This window comes from Brachyistius frenatus, unplaced genomic scaffold (genome assembly GCF_029030835.1).
Source record: "Brachyistius frenatus isolate BFR_SWC_R1_liver_20210118 unplaced genomic scaffold, ASM2903083v1 Contig_27, whole genome shotgun sequence".
Classification (NCBI taxonomy): domain Eukaryota; kingdom Metazoa; phylum Chordata; class Actinopteri; family Embiotocidae; genus Brachyistius; species Brachyistius frenatus.
Window position 1 is genome coordinate 2,775,622 of NW_027210626.1, and position 26,520 is coordinate 2,802,141.

The 26,520-nt window shown below is 41.0% G+C and overlaps 1 protein-coding gene across 1 annotated transcript; it reads left to right on the plus strand.

Annotated features, from left to right (window-relative positions):
- Positions 1-3,046: 3,046 nt before the first annotated feature.
- On the plus strand, positions 3,047-24,010 carry trpm2 (transient receptor potential cation channel, subfamily M, member 2). The gene is given in 33 exon segments (XM_069698600.1): positions 3,047-3,202; positions 4,199-4,367; positions 4,472-4,652; positions 5,285-5,448; positions 5,566-5,746; positions 5,877-5,938; positions 6,009-6,062; positions 6,064-6,210; positions 7,464-7,566; positions 8,447-8,568; positions 9,245-9,622; positions 10,878-11,015; positions 11,110-11,239; positions 11,326-11,471; positions 14,517-14,629; positions 15,498-15,596; positions 15,784-15,997; positions 17,136-17,254; positions 17,338-17,470; positions 18,009-18,180; positions 18,331-18,511; positions 18,596-18,777; positions 19,494-19,626; positions 20,103-20,190; positions 20,413-20,497; positions 20,607-20,749; positions 20,858-20,922; positions 21,647-21,676; positions 21,774-21,860; positions 21,975-22,053; positions 22,151-22,252; positions 22,983-23,099; positions 23,220-24,010. Coding segments are annotated over 33 exon segments (4,386 nt in total). The 5' UTR covers positions 3,047-3,050; the 3' UTR covers positions 23,337-24,010.
- Positions 24,011-26,520: the final 2,510 nt, after the last annotated feature.

Sequence of the window (26,520 nt, forward strand, 5' to 3'; positions counted from 1 at the left end):
AGTGGAGACACGGCGGAACAACAGCTGATGTTCAGCAGGTAAATATGCTTCCTAACTTTAAATTGAGCAATTCAGATACGAATAATTCAAATTTAGTTTCTAGTGGCCGCAAAGTCAATGCGAATGACACGTATGTCCGCCCATAAAGACGCTGTACTGAAACTTTATAGCTGAATTCCAGCGGTGAACGTGCTCAGTGATATGCTGATGTTAGCTGTGGTAAATCAGCATAGGTAATTGGCGCTCTACAGTTATCTTAAGAAGAAGTCATCAGTCTAGTTATGTTGGAGGAATCGAATTTGTGACTTGTTTATTACAATTTATCCTGAGGAGGACAACATTTCGCTTGAAATATGAATGTTAACCGGAAGGTTGTGATCACTATAATAGTTATTTGTTCAGATGTTTCTGGACCAAGTCGGTGGACTGTTTAAGAAAGAGAAATCATATTAACAAACACACGTTTATTATATTTATTTTTAACACTCAATAAAAATCTCTCACCACTACAATTTAATAAGTATAAGTAACTATTAAGTAACTAAAGTTGAGATTTTTGCATACAAAACCATAAATATGATGATTTTGAAAATTGATTAAAAACTATTTTGATAATCTTTTAAGTTAAAGTAAAGTGCCAAACATTTCACGCTTCCTGCAGCTCAAATATTAGGATTTGCTGCTTTTCCTTTTAATTGATGTTAAATAACTGAAGTTTGAGCTGTCAGACAAAATATGCAGCGTGAACGTTTCACTTTGTGACGCATTTGTGACTTTCAGAGATTTTACAAAGCAAACACTGAATTGATTGAATCAAGAAAATAATCCGGAGATGAATCCATGATGAAAATGTTTTTAGCAGCCCAATGTGCAACAGTTAAATTCTGCTTTTATATTAAAGCATGAGTAATAGTAATTTAATGATGCAGTGAGTGTTTATAATACAGTAAGTACTTTTTCCTTGTTATTCTAACATTCACTGAAATATTTGGTGTGGTGTCAGTTTTACTGAAGGATCTGACTTCCTCTTCCACCACAGGTGATGGGAGTGTTTTGTCAACTACTGTTTCAAAGAATAAGACCAAGGAACTTTTAATCAAATTTATAGAATACAATAAATCTTTTAACAACAAAATTACTGTACTAAATTACAACTAAAATCTGTTATGACATCCACTGACTTTATTCAGTAACAGAAAATATTTCCTTGACACTCTTTCTTACTTTCTCTAGTGTCACAGCACTGTGATTAAAAACACTGTGACCGTGTTTAGCACACAAACTTTATCGGCTTGTGACAGTAAATCAGTTCTCAGTTCAGTCACAAGATCCGTCGTTAAACACTCGGGAGAGGTGTCACCTGGCAACGAACGCTCGTGACATGAAACATGGGACTTTCACAAACCCGTAGATGTGCGCTGTTCAAGGCCGACACCAGAAACCCCTTCATGTTGTGAAAGGAAATCTGAAAGCAGTAAAAAAAAGGTAATTATGACACATCAAAGTGAAATGATACAATTACTTTATTTCGTAAATGTTTTGTGTAAAGACTGTTTCCCTTAAACTTGGGATCTGAAAACGCTAAATGTGTGACGGTATGTGATGTAACTGGTGGATCAAACTGGGGAACTCACATATTTGAATGTGAACTGTAAATCTCACTCTTTTGGTTCGTCTGTGATGTGAAGCCTGGCTGGCAGAAGCAGGAGAGAAGCAGGTTGACGTTGTTTCAAGAGGGTGGAGCCATTTAACAGTGCAACATTATCAAGGTAACTAAAGCCCCTGTGTCCAGTCGAGTGATCATGAAGGATTTATTGATAATGCGTGAATCAACAGGTCAGTGTTGGCATGAATGTGTGGTGGCGATGCAGATCTTTCCTTAAGAAATCCATTTGTTGAATTGGAGTTGCTACCGCAGGGAGCTCCGTAGAGGACGTGGAGATAACGCAGAACAAGTCGCGTCAGCTAGATAAAGACCAGAATACTAAAGTGCATGATTTATAGATTACACCACAACTGACAAGATGCACAATCTTGTCTCTTTGGTATTCCTTCACAACAAATTGTACAGGATCCTTTTTTTATGCAGGTTTCAGTTAATCCTCAACTCTTTTTTTTGCTTCTTCAGAAATGCTGCCTAAATCTGAGAACAAGGTTCAGCCGCAGCCGGAGCAGAAGAAAACTGGACTAAATCAAGCCATTTCTTATTTTAGAAAGGTGAGTGTTTTTTCCTTTGATCAAACTGTGTGACAACTGAGGGGACTGGCATCTTAATATTGTAACTGTATTACATTTAATGGTGTGGATACAGAAATGAATTATTCTCCCTGATAGAAAGAACAAAGGTATACTCAATATAAAAGCTATTTGTAAGCACCTGCTGAAGAGGCATGTGGTAAAGTGTCACTCATCTCATTGTGAATGTTATTTAATTATGGGATCATTATTATTAATACATTCATATTTCAGCGGTACTTTAATGTTCTAGCTGTTTGAGAGGCAGCTCATTTTAACTGCTTCATATACTGCTGTGTACTTTATTGAATAATAATAATGAACTGATTGTTTTGTATGTAAAATCTAAATCTACAAAATAACTATAGGTGGTAGATAGACATGTAGATACATAGTATGATACAAAGCTTTGTAAAAAAGTACAGCATTGTGCCCTCAAATGTAGAAGCCGAGTGGTATAAAATGAAGCTTCAGTAAAATACCTTTAAATTGTACTGCTTTACAGTACTTGAGTAAATGGTGGATCTTTCATGCAGTTCTGGTGCGTACTTCCCTCTCGGTAATGCAGTTCTCCATTGATCCAACACTGGCACCGCACTCCTTTCTGTCCTGTGCCTTCACTATGAGGTTTGGTCGGGTTTCAGCTGCAGCTCAGCTCTGACATCACTGATGCAGTGCTGCGTGTAAGCCAGCACCCACAGCACCGACTGCAGAGTCTCCTGTCGTCTGCCATGCTGTCGGCCCTCAGCCGGAGGCAGATGTGATTAGCGCAGCCCCCCTCGCTGTGCTGCACCAAGATGGGAGAAGCTGAGCGGATGTCGCAGCTGTTTCGTGCTCTGAAGGTCAGCACAACCAGACCCTCTGAGCAACTGTCTCTCTCCCCGTTCTTCCAGCGCTACACCTTCACTTCCTGGATCAAGGACAACATCTGCAAGAAGGAGTGTTGCTTCTTTGAAAAAGATGCCAGGTAGGCTGAGCCGCTCCGCACTGTGTTGATTTGGTGATGACGGTCTCTGAACTGACCTCGTAGTTACTGCCGCTGCACGTTAGAGATACTGTGAGGAAGTTGCTGTGAAGGCAGCCGCGTGATTATTGAATTAATTCGTTGTTTGCAGTAATCTGCTGAGAAATAACAAGCTGTGAGCAAAAGTTTGGGCAAAGTCATGTCAAAAGTACATATTTCATTGATTTTTGTTGTGAAAAGAAGTAAATACAACCGCTCCAGCATTAAACATTAAAACATAACATTATTTCGAATGTTATTGTTACTTTTTTAATTCATGAATTTAGGAAAAAGTAAGTGCAGTTTGGCAGTTTGACCCCCTTCTGCTTGTAAAGTCTCAAAGTAGGAGGTTGAAAGTACTAAACAGGAGCTTTGTTATGGTGGGTGGTGACAAAACATACAGCGAGCAAAGCTGGGATCAATACTACACATCCAAAAAATATATAGCACAGGGGAGAAAAACTGACATGGATGCAGAACGACATACAAAAATACAGAAACATCGACGAGGAAGAAGGTGAACGAAGAGCTCGACGCGTCGAAGACTTTGAAATGTAACAGGAAACACAAAAAACCAGACTGACAATCAGACTACAGGACGGACATGAAATCCAAACCTTGGCAGAGCTTCTTTAACTCATTAGGCCTTAATTGACTTGTTAGGAGCAGGTTAGGCCTGTCGGAAATGTAATTAGACACCGCAGTTGAGAGGAACTCCAGAAGAAGACTGAGAAATCTTCCAGAAGAAACCGCACACGTCAGAAAGAAAAACAAAACCCTCCTAGGAGGAGCTGCATGAGAGTGGTGACGCATCATCTGTGTGGTCATGGACTGGTGTACTCTCCCTTACAACTAAATACGGCCTATTATGTGCAAATTAACACCCTTTCTGTTTTATCTTGATGTCTCCGTGCCACTTGCATGAAACATTGCAACTATTAGCGTCTGTTTCTCCACTAGAGCGGATGTATGTAGGTGTGGCTACTCAAAGACGGATCATGTGGATGAAGCCATCAAGCCGGAGGACTTCACGGGGGACTCGTGGGACAGACACAGACATACCCGCGAGGTGCCCACTGATGCTTTTGGAGACATTAGCTTTGGTGGTTTGGGACAAAGAGCAGGCAAGGTGAAACAATGCTCGCTGCCCATTACAATAACATCGCTGTGAATAAATGTGTGCCAGCATGTCTTCATCCCTGCCTTTGCGTCTGTGTTTGTGCGCGTTGTCAGTATGCACGAGTGTCCACAGACACCAGACCTGAGGTCCTGTACCGCTTACTGACTGATAAGTGGAAACTTTCCCCTCCCAACCTGCTGATCTCGGTGACCGGAGGAGCCAAGAACTTCTACCTGAAGGCTCGTCTCAAGAACATGTTCCACAGAGGTCTCATCAAAGTGGCCCAGACAACAGGTCAGCCAGACACAGAAAGAGAGGTTTGTGTGTGTGTGAGATGTGAACGTGTGCCAATCATTTATCTGAAAGCCTGTTAAATCATGTGTTTTATGGGAACATGTATAGATGTGGACTCTGTCTTATCCACCTCCATTCAGATCCAAACAGTTACAGGTTTTGTGGTTGAATATTAACTGTAATCCTGATGAATGCCTTAATGGTTTGTTCCTTCGGTTTGGGTTGTCTGAGGTGGCTTTGTAAAGTAAACTACTTCCTGTAATGTAAATTATTTACTTGTATACAAACTGTAAAAACAGACTAAAGATAAGCACGACTTCAGGATAATGTGACATCCTGGAGTCTCTGTTGGTTACCTTGCAACCTGACTGTGACATGAAAACATCCAGGAAGTTCCTGCGCCAGGGCCAGAAAACGTCCCACACACAACCCTCCATTTAAAACCATAAATCGAGAATTTTAAACTTTCTAGCTGTACTCTTATTTAAAGTTTAAACTGCTGTCAACACGTTTTCACATTAAAAGTCCATCTATGAAGGGAAGATTTCAATCAGATTTCTAATGTGAAACAGTCTGACTGGAATAGCTGACGTGTTATTGTTGTTGTGATGGACTTCCTGTGTTGTATGCAGGTGCATGGATCCTCACCGGTGGTACCCACACTGGGGTGATGAAGCATGTAGGGCAGGCTGTGAGGGATTACGCCCTGAGCAGCTCACTGCAGGGCCAGATTGTGGCTATCGGAGTGGCCACATGGGGAGCCATTCACAACAGGGACTCTTTGGTGCACTCAGAGGTAGCATGAACACATGTGACATGTCTCTTTCAGGAGGCAATACTCATCAATACTGATCAACTGCATGGCATACAGTATGACTGAGCCTTCTTGCCACTCTGTCGTCTTTCTCTGCAGGGTTGTTTCCCCGCTCATTATTTGATGGACACCAAGGACCAGGGCCGACTGTCCTGTCTGGACAACAACCATACCCACTTCCTGCTGGTGGACGACGGGACCCACGGGAACTATGGTGTGGAGATTGAGCTGCGTAGCCATCTAGAAAAATGCATCTCCGGAAAGCGTCTTGGAAATAAAGGTTAAAAATTGCTGATGCAGTATCTACAAAATCAGTAATCCATTACAGATAGCTTATCAAATGTGATTATTTTTATTTGTCCTGCTTTTAATATTGATTTCTTTTTTTTTTTTTATGGTCTTACCACCAGAGAGCGGCGTTACCGTCCCTGTGGTGTGTGTAGTTTTAGATGGAGGACCAGGCACGCTGAATGTGAGTCAGCAGTTTTCTCTCTCCCTCCACCTTTGTGAACTGTCTGACCGTCCTGTGTGTCTCCTCTCAGACCATCCACAATGCTTTGCTCAATGGGACGCCGTGTGTGATCTTGGAGGGCTCGGGGAAGAATAGCAGATGTGATCGCCCAGGTTTCAGGACTACCGTTGGCCCTGGTCACTATCGCTCTCATCCAGCAGTTGATGAAAAGGTTTTTTGGTCAGGAGTATGACACCTTCTCCAACCACTCCATTATAGAGTGGACTAAGAAGGTATGTGAACACACTCCTGACCTCAACAATTACACACCGGTTTCCAAACTACTGTTTCTGTCCAAAGCTGAACGGTTGGCATGTTAATGCACCCTAATCTCTTGACATGCATAAAGTACAGCTTCAGCTGTTTCATTCATTTTGCAGGTATTTGATCATAAAGCGAAGTGTTGGACAAATTTAAATTAACGATCAAAATGATTATATTTCATCCTCTGGGGACCACGAATGACCACAGTGAATTTCCAGTAGGTGTTGAGATATTTCAATAAGAGACATAACTGTAACCTCACCGTGGCATTACAGGAAACATCAGGGGATCAGCAGTCAGTAGGATTCATCATATGGGAACCATGAATGCACATTGTTTGTACCAATTCAACATGTAGGTGATGAGATATTTCACAGGATGAGTAAAAACTTTGACCTGTTCATGAAGGGAAAGTTGGAAGATTGTCAAAGTCATTGGAATTCAACCTTTAGGGAACCTGAAATGGGTTTTCTCTGCTTTCTGGAGGGTTTGAGTGCTGTAGTAGCAGTGTGTGTGTGTGTGTGTGTGTGTGTTGGGGGGGGAGAGGGGGTGTTTGGGAGATATTTGACTAAAAACATTTTCACATAGTTTTGGACTATTATCTTTACAATATGTACTTAAAAATGCACTGTCAGCCATAAAATGAATACTCACCAAACACTGGTAAAACAAAGCCCATAGTGAAGTTGTAGTGGCTAATAGGTGCTGTGAAAAAACGCACCTAAGTGTTATAATGGTAAAGAAAGCCTGTTTGAATATCTAATCAAAATATGATGGAAATCCATTGAGTTGTTATCAATGCACCTCATTCTGAACAACCTCATGGTGCGATAAGAAAATCAGGGATCATCAAAATTAGTACAATTTTACGGTGCGTAATTTATGAATTAACTGGAAATAAAATTGATGAGGACAGTATTTTTTAAAAGTTCTTAGTTTGGTTTCAGATCTGGCCTTTCTTAGGGTTACATGAGATTTCTTGGATAGTGTTTATTGCTTCATTCTGGCATAACTAGACTTAAGTGCTGTTGTTAGTGGATCGTGGTGTCCTGCTAAATTGCCTCGATAGGTAGGAAGGCATCTCTAATACTCTTCTAATCTGCTCTAAGCCCACCTCAGACACAGAATACTCTCTCCTGCTGCTCTACTATATCCTTTAGTAAGATCTCTTTCTCAGAGATCGATGTTTGATGTGAAATTCTGCACATTACGTCTGTCTCAGATTCAGGACATCATCAGGCTGCCTCACTTGTTGACAGTATTCAGAGTAGGCGAGGACGATCACGGGGATGTGGATGTGGCCATTCTACAAGCTCTACTCAAAGGTAAGGGTGTGAGACAGATGCTCAGATCCTGACTGCACTCACTGCAGGCGTCCAACACAGCACTGAGTATGAAGATGGGAAGGCTTTGTGCCAAACCAGCTCTTAGCAAGTATAATGTAAAAGTGATTCTATCAAAGTATCAAATGAACCCAATTAAAAAAACACCCGAGCTATTTTTAACATTCATCGTCAGACTTAATCTGTTTAGAAATAATCAATGTTTCTTCCAAACTTCTGGCTCATGGTCTTATGAAAGATTTATGAAACCCATTTGGACCGAGCCTAATGCATTTCTTGAACATAAGAATATTGTACTAAAACAAAGAGAGAGTCCACCACTATGATCATTCACTTCATGTTTTGATTGTGATGAGTCAGCATTCTAGCTGAACTGCTTTCCCCCTCGAGTTTCCATCACTGAGCTCCATTAAAGTGGTTAAAATATATTATGAAGTGGTCGTCCTACTCACTCAGCTGATGTAGGACATCCACTGTCCTCTCTCCTCTGTGGCATCTTTATTATTAATAAAGCCTTGCTACCCACTACCTAAACTGTTCTGCTACTGACATGTATTATTATAAAAGGTTCTTACAACAGAGATGTCATGTTGTGATTATACAAAATGTTTTTTGGACAAATTCAGTTGTCAAACAACAAAAAAAAAAACCTGGTTCCATTTTGTCAAATGTAAGAACAATTAATTTAAAAAAAAAATCCATAATATTTGGAAATGAAAATAAGAACTATATGCTTTCAGTACAATCAGAAATCCATTGAGTGAGAGTGGATAAGACTGTCTTGTAACAGAAGGGATGCATCTCTGGAGCCATCAGCATATACAGACACAGTAATTGGTGTCTTTTTAAATTCTCCACTCAGCTTCGAAGTCCAGAGAGTTGCTGGGAATCGAGTCCTGGAAGAGGCAGCTGGAGCTCGCTATCATCTGGAACCGAGTGGACATAGCAGAGACCGAGATCTTCACCGAGGAGAGCCAGTGGAAGGTTGGTTTTCCTATTATACATAACAACCAAATCTAAAAGTCCATCCTCTCTCCTTGACTCTTGAGTTGCAACCCTAATCGGCATCATTAAGATCAAATTAAAGTGTGATGGATTGACTGGGAAAACGTGAGCTTATCAGGTGTTGGGCGACCGAGACGGATCAGCGAGGAGGTGGCAAAATACTACTTTTTATTCTCCACGTAAATTAACATTCCCGTGAATTTGAGTTTTAGTTGTTAGGTGGGTTTGCTCAGTTTTAAACTCTATTGGTCCAATTGTGACACACAAAACATATTAAAAGTTACTGAATACAAAAAAAATCCTTCTACCACGTAAATATACTTTGTAAAGGACGGAAAATGAAAACAGTTAAAGTCAGCTGAGGAGGCGGCAGCATAACATCACAAGATTAATCAAAAAATGATACTTCCTAACAAACATTTTATGATACGAGGGGCAAGGAACAATTATATTATGAAATACTGTCTAATTCTGCAATAATAATAAAAAAAAACTTCTGTGTTACCAACTTAACATCCTTTTCCAGAGAACCTGACATAAAAAAAAAAGAAGGCTGTCGCATTACTGAAAAAACAAGAATATATACAAGCAGCCGTCAAAAAGAGTGCTGGGATTTTAATTGTGTCTTGTGCTCCGGCCTGTTTTCCCGGTGTAGTCCAGTGATCTCCACGGGGCCATGTTCTCAGCCCTGGTTGGCAACAAGCCTCAGTTTGTGAGTCTGCTGCTGGAGAACGGTGTGAGTCTGCGGGATTTCCTGGAGGACGAGGAAACTCTGTGTGAGCTCTACAAACAGCTGCCCAGCTGCTTCTTTCTGTGCAAGCTGGCCAAGCGAGTTCACAGCTCTCACCGCACGACTAAGAAACTGTTCGGCATCAGGGCTCGAGCTCGCAAAGGGCAAGGAGAAATGATCTCCTTGGCGCATGTTGCTGACGAGGTGCGCCACCTGCTGGGCAACTTCACCCAGCTCCTGTATCTTCCCTCCCCCGCGCCAAACGACCACTTTAACATGTGCGTTGAGGATACATCATCGTCAGTGAGTATGTTTATCCAAACTTTTTCTTTTAAAGCTGTGAATCAGGCCTGCAGTCTGAGAGGAAACACAATTTGATTGAATATCATTTTTTTTTTCTGGGAGTTAAGGATTTTATTCGCTATCCTTTGATTTAACTAGAATTACAGCTTCACGGTCGTACCGGTCATGTTACAGTTTACTTCCATATCTGCCAAGACCCGTATAATAGCTATACAGTATGTAGTGAAGACCTTGAAGGAATCTCTATATGTGTTCACATGCTTGGCCAATTAAGCTGACTGATAGTAGACAATGCTTCAAATATGGATGTTGCTGCAAAGAAGCCACACATCGTAAGATATGGATGCTTTACACACATTCAACCCGACAGCACAGAAGATCTTCACAGTCAGCACAGTTTCAACGTGGACACCCGAGATAAGTGACATCAGTTCAGTATCTGACCAAATGTGAAATATGATCCCAAAATCCCTTTCTGTTCCTGAGATACGGTGTTAAATAATGGCCAGAAAAATGATTTTGCAGAACATGATGATGTCACAGTAAAGTTGACTTTTGACCTGACGGATATAAAATGACATCACTTCATCATTTTACCCTATTAGGCTTTTGTGTGAAATGTTGTCATAGTTAGCATATGAATGCTTGAGTTATGGCCACAAATGTGTTTTGTGAGGTCATAGCGATCTTTGACCGCCACTATTTTAAACAGCTCACTCTTGAGCCAGGTAAAGATGTTAGTTCCAGATTTGAAGAAATTTACTCAAGGCCTTTTTTTTTTTTTAAATATCTCTTTCATCAGAATTGCTTGATTTGAGGTCACAGCGATGTTGACGTTTGACATGTTTGTACCAAAATTTGAGGGAATTCCCTCAAGGAATTCTTCAGCTAAAGCATTCGTGAGAACAGGACTGACATACGGACAGTTCCAATATTTGTAAACCAACTAATAGTTGGCCGACTGTCCGTCTAGTATTTTACCACCATACTGTTATTTCTGAGAGTGTGGAGAAAGCATTTAGACCATGATAGTAAATACAATTTTAGAGGAGGTATAACTTCTTTAACATTTAACATGACCTTAAAAACAGAAATATGAAAAATCTAAATTGCTGTCTGGACAACATTTTCAGAGTTTGGCCTTGACTTATGCCCTAACTTATAATATCAGCATTTCTGAAATCCTGACTCTGACCATGAACCTTAACCATGACCATGACCATTAATGCACGCCACTCCTTCACTCTCCTTATAGCTGTCCAAAAGTCAGGCAGATTCCCAAGATCCACCCAGAGAGGACAATACTGAAGCACAGAGGGACGCAAGTAGAGACGTTTTCCTTTGGGCTATCGTCCAGAACAACAAGGAGCTGGCTGAGATTGCCTGGGAGCAGGTGATGACAATAATGGCACAGACAAAGTTTGACCAATCTTGTGTGGGTGTTTGCGTGTATGACTTTGCATCTTTCTGTATCTGTATGTGCACAGTGTAGAGGCTGCATGTCCGCTGCTCTGGCTGCCAGTAAGATCCTGAAGAAAATGGCAGAAGAAGGAAGCGATGCGGACGAGGCAGAGAAAATGCAGGAGCTCGCCAAACATTATGAGAAACACGCCATTGGTATGATACAAGTATAAAGAGTAGCTGTACTGAGAGGTTAGAAAATATTGTCAGTGTGTGTGTGTGTGTGTGTGCGTGTGTCCCAGGTGTGTTCAGCGAGTGCCACGTCGGTGACCAGGAACGAGCTCAGAAGCTGCTGGTTTGCGCGTCACAATTTTGGGGCAGAACGACGTGCCTGCGTCTGGCGCTGGAGGCTGATGATAAAAGCTTTGTAGCTCAGTCAGGTGTTCAGGTAGGAGGAAACTCTGATTTTCTTTTGGGGCTTTTCCAACAAGTCTTTTTAACTCTGGAGTGAGTCCTGAAATGTTGAGACTGACAAATTTGCCTTGTAATGTTATGTCGAACGGTCAGATGAAGCAGCTTCTCTGGGAACCCCCTCCGATGTGAAGTACTTTCTTCCTCCGTCTTTGGTTTTGATTTGTAGCCTCACTGGTAACACGAGTGGCGGTTTAAAACCCTGTTGACGGAGCGTTGACAACAGTCGGGATGCCGTGCATTGTTCAATGACTTCGGGGCAGTAATCGTCAAACATTGGCTTTGGTTTCACTTGAACTGCTCCCCTTTCCTGCTTCAGGCCTCCTGAATGATCACATCCTTTGTCCTGTAATGGTGGATGGGTGTGATTACCACTCTTGGCCCGGCCCAGCTGCCTGGCTTCGCCATCAGCATCTGGGGGAAAAAAAGGAGGTGGACTGCGCATCTTAAATTGACACAGGCAGGCTGATCGTTCTTATGTTCTTATGTCGGCTGCAAGTCTTGAGGTCGGGGGTTTTGGCCTTTAGCTTATTGTAGCTCTTCTCTACAGCTGCACATTTAGCCTCCATCACCTTCATTTTTTTTTTTTTTATCTCTGAGCTGCACTGCGTTAGCTTCAAGGAAAGTTGGGCAATGTCCATGGTCTGTGACTGTTGTCTGGACATTGTCCAATTTTGCTTCAAGTGAGTAATGGCCGATTTAAATTGCATGAAGAGGGCTGCCCTGTGCTACTTTAGCAGCTTAATCAAGGCGGACATGTTTGCAATAGAGCTGACGGGAGCTTTATCTTTCTAACAGCCTTTTTTTGGTCGTTTCAAATGTTATTTTAAGGTTTTTTTTTTTTTTTTTTTATGTCAAATTTCACTTTGCTGTGTGCCAAATGTATGCTTTTCAAATTAAATTGCGTATAAAATATTGCGGGACCCTGAATGATACTAGTCCAGTCAAATCATCTTCCGGCCACCTCTGGACAGGATTAATCCACTATCAGCTGATCAATAGGAATCTGTCCATCCTTGACTTTGTGCAAAATACTGCCTATTGCATTTCACAGTAGTTTTTGAGCCCCACATGTTCAAGGTTAAATTGTCTAGTATTTACCCTGATGGTATTTACCACACTGTGCGCTCTCTTCAAAACAATCCTGGAGACATCTTACATAATCTATTCATCATCTTAAAGGGGAATCAAGAGCCGGACTCTCTGTTAGCTCTGTTGGACATTACTGATGGAGGCGATCCTCATCTGACATCTGCAGACTGCTGCATGCTTTGCCTTTGCCTCGCTCTTGGCCAGACATGCAGTCTTGCTCAAATGGAAGGATGCTGCCCAGCTTGCACTTAGTCAAAGGCTCTTAGACATCATGTCCTGCCTGAACTTGGAGACTCACTTCTCAGTGAGTGGCTCTGACTAAAATCCTTTAAGACCTGGGGATCCTTTTGACATATTTCATAATGCCCAAACAACATTTGCATTGTTGACACAAAAAATAACACCTCACTCCATGGAAATAGCTACATCCTTAATTAGGGCTCGAGCACCGATGGTGCGAAAGCCCTATTGTTATTCAAACGATTATTATGATTCTCCGTAAACAACTGCATTTTTGGCGGCTTTATCATATTCAAAAACTCATAAAAGTTGGTACACCCGTCTCTTCCGGCGAAAAATTTCATATTTTAGTGGAGTCGTGAGTGGGCGTGGCCAAATGGCTCGCTAGCGCCCCCTAAAGAGATGGCCCGGTAGGTACATTTACCTACATGCACAAAATTCGGTCCCCTTAATAAGCCACGTGGTTCATGGTTCACGGAGGGCGAGACCTCCTAAGGCGAATCCCTCTAAGGGTAAGCCACTCAGGTTTGTATGTGCAGTCATCCTAATACCAAACCAAAGGTCAACAACAATACAAAACTCAAACAACAAAAAAAGTCCAAAAGAGCCTCTTTTTTTTTTTCCATTGTGCACTGGTTAGAGCAGTTGAGAAGTAACTTCTCAGTTCAGAAAAAGGTCATACTCCAAAAAGTGATTAATTTTTTTTTTTTTAAAAGTCATACTTGTCAGTCTGTCCAAAAAGTGACCCAAAAGTGATTTTTGTATATACAGTGAACCCTCGTTTTTCGCGGGGGTTACGTTCCAAATAGAAACCGTGATAGGTGAAATCCGTGAAGTAGTAACCTTTATTTTACAATTGAAATAGATAGAACTGGACATTAAACATATCTACGTTACATATAGTCGTAATGTGATTTCAATGCATGATGCAAATCCGTGAAGCAGCGAGACCGTGAAAGGTGAACCGCGTTATAGCGAGGGTTCACTGTATTATATAGTATATTGTATATAGTATATAGTAAGTTGTATATAGTATATAGTATAGACTATATAGTATATTGTATATAGTAAGTTGTATATAGTATAGACTATATAGTATATTGTATAGAGTATAGAATATAGAGTATATAGTGTATTGTATATAGTCTATGGTATAGACTACATAGTATATTGTATATGGTATAGAGTATATAGTATAGCCAGGGCAATGCGGCTAAGTTTGATGTTTTGCCGTGACACAGAAAGTTGATGTTTAAGGTCAAAAGATGCTCCAAACCTCATGAAACTTGCGTCAGGCACCAACTTTCATGAGTTTTTGAGTTTACTTCATTCTAAACCTTCTGACGTCTGACTTTAAAACTGTCATCACTGACTGTTATTTGTATATGATACTACATCGGTGTGTGTTTTATAACTATGTGGAAGATGTCTGCCCGACTTGGTAGTTTTGTTGAAAATCTCAATAAGACGATCCTAAAATGTCTAAGAATTCTGGAAATGATCATAAAATAAGTTATTATTAATTGCATTTACATTGAGTAACATAAACATGTATATTTTGTGTCACTGATGACTTTAACTTGATAAATAAGACTTTCTGCATTTTGTATTTGATACGCAGATATGACTTGTTGGTATCTAATTACTGCTATAAATCATAACCCAGTCAGACGAAGTGTCCGTCTTTCAGGCTCTTCTGACTCAGATCTGGTGTGGTGAGCTTTCAGTGGACAACCCTGTGTGGAGAGTGCTGATCTGCATGGTCTTCTTCCCTCTCATCTACACCAGCTTCCTGGTTTTCAGGTGAATGCCTTTTTAAGACTAATATCTTATGTTAACCTTTTTGATGATATGCAATAACTGTGGGGATGTTACAGCTGTACCACATTAAATAGACAGTCATACATTTGGTATAATGTAGCAGTGGTTTGTCTCAAACTTTTGCTGGCCATCTGTATCCCTCTGCCCTTTATTGTTTGCACATAAAACCTGCGCTGTGTTCCAGATGTTGTACTTGTCTACTAACACTCACTATTCTGAGTGCATCAGTGCGTTCACACTGTCAAGTACAGAAACATGCAGTGCACGACAAGTACCAGGATGATGCACTCAACACACCCCAAAAAAGGAGTATGAAACTCTGGACGCTTTCCACCCTAAACGGTCGCCATCTTGGCTCCGCAGGGGAAGGGACGGGGCCACCGGCGAGAAGAATTTTCAAATTAAGGCTCTTTGCTGCAGATATTTTGGTGGGTGATGTGTTCACATGCTGAGGTCATTTCCAGTCAGTGCAGAATGGAAGTGTGCGATTTAAAACAACACTACTCTGTCAAAATTCCTGCTCTTCACAAGTAAGAGTCCTGACATGGAAGAGTTTATTTGTTTGGGTCCTAAGATAAATATGTCATTTGGATCACAGCACTGGTCTCACCAAGACCTCTGTATTACACTTTTTGAAAACCTTTTAGCTTTATTGAACTATGAACACAAGCCGTTACTTGTGTTCATAGTTCAATAAAGCTGGAAATGATTATTTCCCAGTGTACAATCAGGCACTAACTTGTTTTTTCATGGTTTTATGTGAGAACATATCCGAATCTATTAGTGTGTTTTTGCGATTGGGTCACGCTCCATCATCAGTGTTCAACAGTGTTGCTGTAATTCTCCCTAGATGTGATGAAGTCATCCAAAGAGAAGCTGAGAAGAAAGAGGAGATAAAGTCAGTGGAGACGGTGACAGGAAGCACACTTCGAACAAATTCTCTGGGCTCGTAAGTAGACAGTTAGAAGAGTTTATAGACACCCTCATGTTCTATGTTTGTTAATAGTTTTCAGTTCAAATGTCAGTAAAGGGAAAAGCAGGAAATAGGTGTCCCGAATGTCACTTGTGGAAAAATAACCAGTTAAATATGAAAACCTGAAGTAGTTCTTTGACCTCAGTGACCTCTCTGTCCACAGCCAGCAGCGTCTGAAGCGTCTGAGGTGCTGGTCCAGACTGTTGTGCCTGTACAGCTCTCCGCAGGTCAAGTTTTACTGGAATATTGTGTCTTACTTCGCCTTCCTCTTCCTGTTTGCTGTGGTGCTGATGATCGACTTCCAGACTACGCCCTCTGCTGGAGAGCTGCTGCTTTACATGTGGCTGTTCACTGTGGTGTGCGAGGAGGTCCGACAGGTGATAGCCTGCAGCTGGGACAGGCAAACAATATTAAGAAAGCGAACATTATATTGAAGGATTAATCAGCTATACTGAGGTCTGACACTGCTGTAGTGTTTGTGTTTACAGCTTTTTTGTGATGACCACAAAATTTTAACATGAATGTCATTTGTCTTGTACAATCCTGTATTGGCTCTCAACACAGTATATTAACATCAGTCATAAGCAAATTTGAGTTTAAGTTATACAAGCTTATCTAAGAAGCAGAGCTGTTGTAGAGATGGATTTCATTGGTTGAGTAAAACTTCAGCAGGAAGAAGAAAGATGCACTACTGGGGGTTGTAGAAACCTTCTCAACATAATCAGTGGCCCTGTTCACCTTTACAGACTCATGGACACCCTTTGCATTTAGCTATCCGAGGGAGCATCATAAATTAGGCCTGCTTTACTTCCTCTAGTCCAGGACAACTTGTTATCATGAGGGAGAAAATGAATTCCTTATTTAGGCCTTTCTCAATTATACCATAATTACCTGATTGCGATTATTTGAGCTTCCTGCCATCATTTTGTGTAAAGCAGTGGGCTTGGAGCTGAGTGCCACAGACAGGAAGGGAAGTCTGAAAAAAGTAAAAACACACTTTTGGTTTGAGTCTCATTGTGAGAATTGTTGACGATAAAAAAGTATACCAAGGTAAATTATCCTTTAATGATCAAATTATCTTGATTAATTAATGATTACATCAATAATAATATTTTACTTTTCTTGCTATGACACATGAACAAGTCTACTATTGCAAAGAATAAACTATAAATGGCTCTATTTTCATCTTTTTATGTGAATATTTAAAGTTTAGCAGTCGGTCTACCCAGTTGACCTTCAGCATGCTGATATTTACAATAAGAATAGATACATTTTTTTAAGCGATAGCAAAAGTGCTCATAGTCAGACCTCCCTCCTTCTTCCTCCCACTTTTTAATTAATGTATTCACTTTTCCAGGTGTCATGTTCAGTGATTCTTAGAGCAGCTTTGGTTACTGAGCTCCCACTAGTGTGCTTTTACTGAACCAACAGGAACATTGCTGTTTCTCAAGTGTCTGACTTCTGCTAAAGAATATTTTAATCACTTCATACATGTCACAATCCTTTTTGTTTCAGTTGTTTCATGACCCTGATGGTTTCGGGTTTCGTAAGAAAGCCAAGATGTACATCAACGAGCTGTGGAATATTTTAGATGTGCTGTCCATCCTCCTGTTTGTTCTTGGCCTTTCATTTAGGTGAGTTTTCTCTCTCTGAGACAAACACCACATACATGTATTCACCCACTGGATTATCCATTAATCAAGTTTTCCTGCTTCAGGCTCACAACCGAGCTCTTCTATCCGGGTAAAATCCTCCTCTGCATCGACTTTGTGGTCTTCTGCCTCCGGCTCATGGCCATCTTCACAATCAGCCGAACGCTGGGACCCAAAATCATCATTGTCAAAAGGATGGTGAGACGGTTACATAGAAATATAATGAGTGCCGACCTGATTCAATGTGGGAGCAATGGCAGAGAACAAAATGCTACGCTCCAAAACACCTTTTATCCAATACAATAAGAGGCTTCTGCCTCACTGGGCCTCCATCTGGCGTCTGCAGATGAGATGTGCTCCTGGTGTTTAATACGAGGTGTTTCTGAACAAACTGTTACAGCTGGTCTGTTTGTTGCCACATTACATTTCATAAGATCAAACTTTCAAGATGGGGTCTGTGTTCAGCTACTTTATATTCTTTTACAAGTATTTCTGATTTTGCAAAGAGTCTATTGTTGTTTGTTTGCACAGTACATTTGCCATATTGTTTGTGCAGAGATGATATCTGCAACAAAAGGTCAACCTTTTAAATGCCTGAACTTGTTACCGCAAAATGTACAAGTCGCTAAAGATTGGAATTTCAGTTTCATGCTCTTCTAAAAGTCAGAAAATAAATCTGCTGATACGTCTTTTTCTTCAGTGTCTTTTGGTTGTGACCGATCTGTCTGTCCTCCAGATGATGGACATGTTCTTCTTCATGTTTCTGCTGAGTATCTGGGTGGTTGCGTACGGTGTGGCCAAACAAGGAATTCTCATCCACAACGACGACCGGCTGGACTGGATTGTCCGCGGGGCGGTTTATGAGCCGTACCTCATCATATTTGGGAATTTTCCAGACAATATTGACTGTGAGTCAAGATGGAGAGTAGCACACGGAAAGCTACTTTTACCAATAATAATAATAATAATAATACATTTTAGTTTTAACATTTCAGTGTTTCACTTTTTCACCATTTTGACTTTTAAGAGGCTGACGCTTGTTATTTTGTCTTCTGCAGATACTGCATTTGACATTGACACCTGCAGCATGAATGGCACCGATCCTCTGAAGCCGAAGTGTCCTGTGCTCAATGAAAACCAAACACCAGCCTTCCCCGAGTGGCTCACCATCATCATGCTTTGTGTTTACCTACTCTTTGCCAACATACTGCTGCTCAACCTGCTCATAGCCATCTTCAAGTGAGTTCTCAATATCGCGTCTGTGAGCTTTTCTCTCCAATGTGCTTTTCTCCCATCTTCTTCCTTTGTTTGTATACTGCACAGCTTTACGTTCCAGGAGGTCCAGGACAACACCGACAGGATATGGAAGTTTCAAAGATACGAGTTGATTAAGGAGTACCACAGTCGTCCAACTGCCCCGCCTCCTTTCATCATCTTCAGTCATCTCTACCTCCTCATCAGGAGCACAGTGCTGAGGAAGCCCCCCATCGCCTACAAAGAGTTCAGTAAGTATTGAATTATTTATTTCTGCTTAAAGAAGAGACTCCATGATTGTAATGAAGTCTCTGAGGAAAAAACGTTCAGATAAAATCTATGACAAAAGATATTTCAGAGACATCAGACACCCATAACAAAACCAGCAATCAAAAATCCAGCACTTTGTATCCCGTACAACCATCTGTTATTATATAAGTAAAAGCCAATGTATAGGTGATGTGGTAGCAAATAAATCATCTCCATGACAACGGAGGAAGTCTATCTGCAGAAATACTGCTTTAAAAAGATCAAACTTTAGAATAACTATTTATACGTTTTATTATCAACCTTAGAAATGTCAAGGTGCTGTTGCTTGATATTGTCTAGAGCTTTCAGCATCATCTGGTGGTGTTGTTCATCAGCAGGCGAAGTTTGCTTAGTTGTTATGGGGACGAGTAAGTTGTTATCAGCATGTGATGATGTTTTACGAGGGGAGACGGCCCCTCCTGTCTCTGCTCAAAGATAATCTTGTGGCGATTTCTCAAGAATGTTCATCTCTCTCTCCAGCTGTCCGATGAACCCGAGTCTATGACCTTTAACCCCTTCACACTCCCTGCTGTATTGTCTGCTTTGTTGAAATTTCAGTTTTGACTCAGTCCCAGTTTGTCTGTTGTGGAGGTGCGTGTCTGTGTGGACACTGAATCCGGCGAAGCAGTGATGAAAAGCACGTGACACTGTTTTTCAGGGAATGAACTCTCTCAGATCGAGGAAGAGGAGCTGCTGTCCTGGGAGGCCTTGATGAAGGACAGATACTTGCTGTCTGCAAAGCAGGAGCAGAATCAGAGTGTGGAGAGACGCATCCTGGATACAGCTCAAAAGTAAAATCCCGTAGGAACGTAGCTGCGTGTCGAAGCATGACAATCCTTCCGGGTACCTCTGTCTGCGCCTCGCCGCACATTAACATGCTCGAGACGTCAACACTCCCACTGCACTACACTCCCAAACCTGTATACCAATAACACATGAACCTGTATACCAACAACACATGAACCTGTATACCAACAACACATGAACCTGTATACCAATAACACACAGACCTGTATACCAATAACACATAGACCTGCAGTTGTGCTGCCCACTTGTGGTCAGAAATATCAAAGAATGCAGGTTTAAAGGAATAATCTGGTAATTTGGGAAACGTGCTTATTTGTTTTCCTGCAACTAGTTAGATTAAAGTTTTAACAGACGTCTGTCTGAAATATGGTCAGACGAGCCCGGCTGTTGTTTGATATTTGATTGAGAGTTTGGGAGTGATTTTGAAACGAACTCTGACTGAACTTGTTTGTTCCTTGAGGGTTACCACCATAAGCGATCGGCTGGAGAGGGAAGAGGAAACGAGCTCTGCTGCCGTGGTGAAAAGACTGGCCCGACTAGAGGAGCAGGTTGTGACCTGATTTTTTTTTTTGTCGTCGCTGATGTTGCACCTGTGTTTGTGACATTTCACGTTTTGCTGCAGGAGCTGAGCATGATGCAGAAAAGAAATGCCACACTTGTTGGTGCACCCATATGTGTTTGTTGAATTTTATTTCCAGATGTCCCCTGTGGAAAGTCAGTTATCTTCATCATAGCAAAAGTGTCTGACCCACTTTGCTCCATCTCATCAGGTCATCCAGTCAACCAGAGCACTGGAATGGATTGTGGACAGTCTGAAATCTCAGGGTTTTACTGCAAAACAAACACAATCACAGAGTCAGTAATCAAATTCTTGATTCAGCATTACTTACTTGCACAGTTTTATTTTACCGGTATATTACATGTCCAATCTCTCGTTTGCACGCAATATTTATTTTTCCTGCAGCATCTACCACCTCAGATAAGACCGCTGACTCTTTGAGGAACACGTCAGAGAAGGACGGTTTCCACGTGAAAGCCCGTCACTGTTACTACCCCAACAGCAAACTCACGCGCTTTCCTGTGCCTGAGGAGAAGGTGTCCTGGAAGGTATTTCACAACCCGCCACCAAAATCATCAGCTCCTGGTCCTCAGAAACTCGATGTATGAACAGATTGTCTGGGATTATTGGATTCAGGTGTCTTCTCGGTCTTTTAGGTCAGCTTCAGCTCATATCTGCCAATTTATTATGCCTCTGAGGACGGTGACGACCATGTGGACGGGTATGTTTTGACATTGGGAGCCCATCCATATTGTTGTGTTCCCATTTGGCTTGGTGTGTGCAGCTAAAAGGATTTATAATTATTGTTTTTAATCAACATAACTTAAATATTTCACATTTAAATGTCCCAAATTTTTCACTCTTCCTGTGTTTTATGTTCAGCGGCAAAAACCATCTCAATGTACATCTCCCTCCTCAGCTTTATCTTTGGGGCTCTACCAAGAACAAGCTGTTTGGTGTCTGTGACTTAAAGGCATCCCTTCTGATTGGCTGAATCTTTTCTGAGTAATGCACACCCAGACCAACCACAGGTTTTCTTTGGTCCTGTAGCTTGCTAGCTCCACAACAGAATGACCAATCAGTGTCTTCTTCCACATAAAAGTTTAGCTGAAGGCCGAAATCTGACAAGAATGTGAGTTTGTGACATCACAAACTTACAAAAGTCCAAGCAGCTCATTTAAACATCACATTTGCTGAATATAGGCATTTTCTCCATTGACTACCACTGTATTTATACAGGACCTACAGCTGCTGTATACTCATAAAAGATATGGAAATCTGAATTCATACAATATGGGACCTTTAGAAGTATTCATTAGCAGATAATAGATGGACCATAGTCACCCTTGATAATCTGCTCAGGTTGCATTTTTAAACAGTTTGATCTGAATTTAATGATCCTCCTCATATCTCTGTATGATTTCATCTTTTCTTTCTCCTCGCAGATCAGAACCAGAAGCCTTAAATAATTACAGGTATGATACCAGATAAGATATACAACGCACCAGATATCACCTTACAGTAACTTCACAAGCACGTGTTGATGTTTGATGTGGATCGTCTCATCGTTAGAAACCCAGGAGGGAGGACGGGGATCAGGGGACGAGGTGCACTGAGCCGCCTGGGTCCGAACCTCAATCTAGACCTGGTTCTTACATGGTGGGTCACTTCATGTCCTTCTGGAGCTTTTAAAAAGTTGATTTTTAAAAAAAAAAAAAATTTCCCCCGCTGCTGCTGGATAGTACGACATGATTTATGAAAACTGATTTTCAGCTGGCGAGACAGTACGAGGTCTGTTTTGGAGTATCTGGCGGTTTGGGACGAGAGTCGAGGAACCTTGACTTTACCGAGGGTGAGTCCTGCTGTTTGGTCACTTCAGATGCCTTTTTGAACTTTTTGCACTGTTTGCATAAATGCTTTGTTCTTTTGTTCTTTTTTAAAACCTTCAGGGACCAGTTGATTCAACTGATCACCTGCCACCGACACTTAAGAAAACCATGGGAAAGACACTGTATGAGACAATAAATGCAAAAGTATCAGAAGGAACAAAGGTGAGTCCGTTCAACACCTCCGTTTGCTTCAAAGGTATAAAATTTAACTTTCCTGCACTATTTCCAAAAATGATGACACCTGTTATATATTTTGTCGAGATTTACATTTGGTCGCCTGTCAGTGCCAAGATAAAATGTATTTATAGAGCACATTAAACACTGCAGAGGTTGACCAAAGTGCTGCACATTATCAAACAGAACTGAACAATCTGAGAGACTTGAGCATGAGAGGAAATATGGAATAAAGATACAATTAAAAAGAAAAAAAATTAAATAACAACATGAGGTCAACGCAAACACATGAGCATGTCGGAGCAGTTCATAATATTTGAGTCGGGCCTTTTGTGGAAAAGCTAGTAAATAATAATAAGATGTTTAAATGGGAGTTGAACTCTGGTAGAGAGCTCGACCACCTGATTTGGAGGGGGAGCTTGTTTCAAAGTTTCTCAGCTGCAACAGAGAAAACCCGGTCGGCCCGAGCATCGTATCCACTTTACCGGCTCTACGGACTTCCAGGGAAACGACCTCCATCAGTGGTCACTGAAGTCATATAAATGGGGTGAACACAGTATCGGTGCTCTAAGGTGCTTTCGCAGTCATTTTAATTATGGTTTAAGGGTGAAATTAATTTCATTAATAATGCGTTGAAAAAATGATTTTCTTGACTTGATGAATTTGATGATGAGTCATGTTGATTCTGACTGGCAGCTGCTGTGCGTCTGTGTTTCAGGCGTTTGAGGGTTACGTGGACGACTACAAGAACACAGATAACGCCTGGGTGGAAACCACCATCCTCAACATTCACCTGGGCACAACGAGCCCGGTGATGATGGATGTCAACAACATGGTGAGAGCACTATTACAACATATTCTATTATTTATAGCATCCAGTATTTTACAATCTATCTGACGGAGAACATCACTGACGGACTGCGTTTACGTATCGTGATTATCTTCTGCTTCGAAGGTGCTGAGCCGCAGCGGCCACCTTCGGTGGGAGGAGGTGAGCGGCAGAACCCGACTCGTCTCAAACCAAAGAGATTCTCTGCGGCGGGTTGCCGAGCTGCACAACAGGAAGTTCTGACGTAGCTGTGAATGTGCCTCTACGTTAGCAGGTTTTCTTCTGCTTGTCACTGTGGCCTTTTTCTTCAGTCGGGTGGAGATTAATTCTGTTGCACTGGAAGCACTTAAGAAAAAAGACTAAAGACACTATGAAGCCATGATGTACACTGCAGCGGAGGAGCTGATTGTTTAACCTACAAACTGTGCTGGACTTCAAACACTGAGAATAAATACTTTACTGCTTCATTTACTCGAACATGGTACAAAGTAGTTGCACTTTTACTTCGCTACAGTTGACTGACGTAGTTTTTCCATACAGCACATAAGGATTATCAGGACAGTAAATTCATTGCAACATACATAATAAAACATATAATGAAAATTGTTATGTGATGCAAGTTTATGCATTGTTAAATAAGAAACAATCACTTTTAAATGTTACTAAAAGGCAATGCAACACTACTAATAATTCAATATTTTGAAAGGGACTATTCTGCATAACTTGTGCTCTCATTTTGTCATATTTTGCTGCTCACACTTCTGTACTTGTTAATATTTTATACTCGCCTGCAATGTGTTTTGCTTCGTCATCGCTGCTTTTAATTAAGTCAACTATTTTAGCAGCTCAATTTCCCTGTCAACGCCTTGCAGGTTACATTTACTGAACACAACCAAGCTCTCCTGGTCTATTAAACAGCTCCCTACTCATTTGTCCTGTCTGCGGTTTCTATGGAACAGAAAAGCACGTGTTCTGCGTAACTTTAACACTTTTGTTTATGTCGGGACGGTGAACTCACAGCTTTTGTGCACCTGCCATGCATGCAGCGTCGCAGCAGTTTCGGAGCCGGCTCAGCGGGCTCTCATTGGTTGAGACAGAAGTGGCCAGAGGCTGCGGTATCGGGTTCACGCCCTCCTCCTTCCCCCGCTGCTCTTCCTCCTTCAGATCCTTCAACTATTCCCGCCGCAAGCAAATCCGAAATCCGCGAACCTTTGGTGTGTTGATGCTTTATGACGCGAGTGACCTTTTAAACTGAATGGAGAGTTGTGAAGACGTTTGAAAGTGAAGATTAAACTGTGTGCACTTTACTGGCAGCAGAACATGTCGCATCAGTTCTGACCTCGCTGCCTTTGTTTTTTTTTTTTATTTGTCCCGTAAGAGAAGCTATTTTTAACCACAGCCTCGCAGAGAGGGAAAAGGAGGAGCTCCCGCTCTGCTCTTTCTTCATGATACCACAGACTGCGCCATAAAGCTTCCAGAGTGTGAATCTCGTTATCCTCTGCTATATGTGAATCAAACGATTTACATTTCTAATCCAGCGCGGTTTCATTTGAGATCCGGTGGTGGTTACTCTCGTGCATCAACAGCTGCATTTGTTGTAAAGATTTTTTTTTACCAAATGTAAAAACTTTGAAAGGAAACAAATTGACAGGTTTTTTTTACAACCCTGTTTCAAAATCTTAGCAGTACATAGTTATAATAAAAACAAACAGACTCAATGCAATGCAAGACAGATTTCCCTTATTTTTTATTATGCCCAAATGAGAAGCCATATTTAAAGGGGAAACATAGGTCCGGGCATGTCTCTGTTCCAACTTGTATGAAATAATCATACAAATTGGAAGATTACGTAATATAAAGTATAAAGTGGCCGTTGGTAGTATTTATAATGCAACATGGGAAATCAAGCATGTGTATCACCCAAAATTACAATTTGTTGACTCAGAGTCATTCATCTGACCCTCATTTACCCTGAAATACCTGATCCTGGGATAAAATGGCCTACAAGCCCCCAAATTCATTATATATCTTTATGTGTGGATTTAATTAGTTGCGAGAATATGCACTAATTAAGTACAATATCAACAAAATCAACTCTTGTATTATTGTGTTGAGGGACTGTCTTGTAGAGAGGTGTGTTGTGCTTACATGGTGCATATTGCTGAGTAATAACAAAGTGAGAAACAAACGACTTTGTTAATACAGGAGAGAATTTCTGCCTGCTGACTGCATTAAATGGGAATAACTTCTTCTTAAACCCAGAGATGCCTGGAAGCTCAATACACCATGATCATGTGCTGACAGATCTCCTGGGGCCTTTAACAAGAAATGAAGATGTATTTACACACAGTTTACTCAAATACTGTACTTAAGTACAATTAGAGCTACTTGTACTTTACATGACTATTTCCATTTTATCCTACTTTATGCTTCCACTCAACCACATTTATCTGACAGCTAGTTAGTTTTAAGATGAAGTTTTGGCACAATAGATAATTAAAAAGCTTTTAAAATACAACACATTGTCAAAGATTTACCATTGTTGTTGTTTTTACCTGTTTGGCTTCTGCATGTCTTACAAAAATCAGTGTGTAGTTGGGCCACATTTCAAATGTCTTGAGTTTTGAACAGCTTTGCCAAAAAGTCATTTTTCTCTCTAATCTTTTCAATCGCTTTATTTCAGAAAATGTTCAAACGAGCAAAAAAATCATCAAAGATCAGAGAAAAAGTTGAAAAACTGAAAACAGAACAGTATGACAACTTCCCAGTAATTTCAGATTCACATGATATCCCTGGATATAAAACTGGATAAAAAGCAGTTGAAACGAGCTCCACCTGCACTAACATGTTGTTTCCACACGGATGCTTCAGTATGATTAATCTAATAATGTCATACATAATAATATATCAGTCAGAGGGACCAAATGAGTACTTTTGCTACATGTTGCTGCGAACACGTGCTTACTTTTACTTGAGAATCTTTAATGCTGGGGATTTACTTGTAATAAAATATTTTTTACACTACTGCATTAGATCATTCACTTAATGGAAGCAGAGTTTTATTGTGTCATGGAAGAGCTCATTTTAACTAACCTGCCAAATGTGCTGTCTTTTATGTAGTTTAATGTAAACTGTAAGAAGCATATTTTTACTGTATGTTTGACCTGAGATGTTCAGTTGTCAGATAAAAGTATATATATATAAAAAGCATGCTATTTCCCGCTGACATGTGGTGCAAAATGAAAAGACACAAGTAGAGTTCAAGTACCTCCAAACAATAACCTACTTTATTACACGTTAGTCAACGTGCTTATTTCTTCACCCGCTGCAGGAGTCATGTTCTTAATAGAGGATCTTCGGTTACAGGTGCGCGGGTCAGAGTGTCCGGAAGTGACGTGTGACGCTCGCAAGACTGTACCATTCTGTA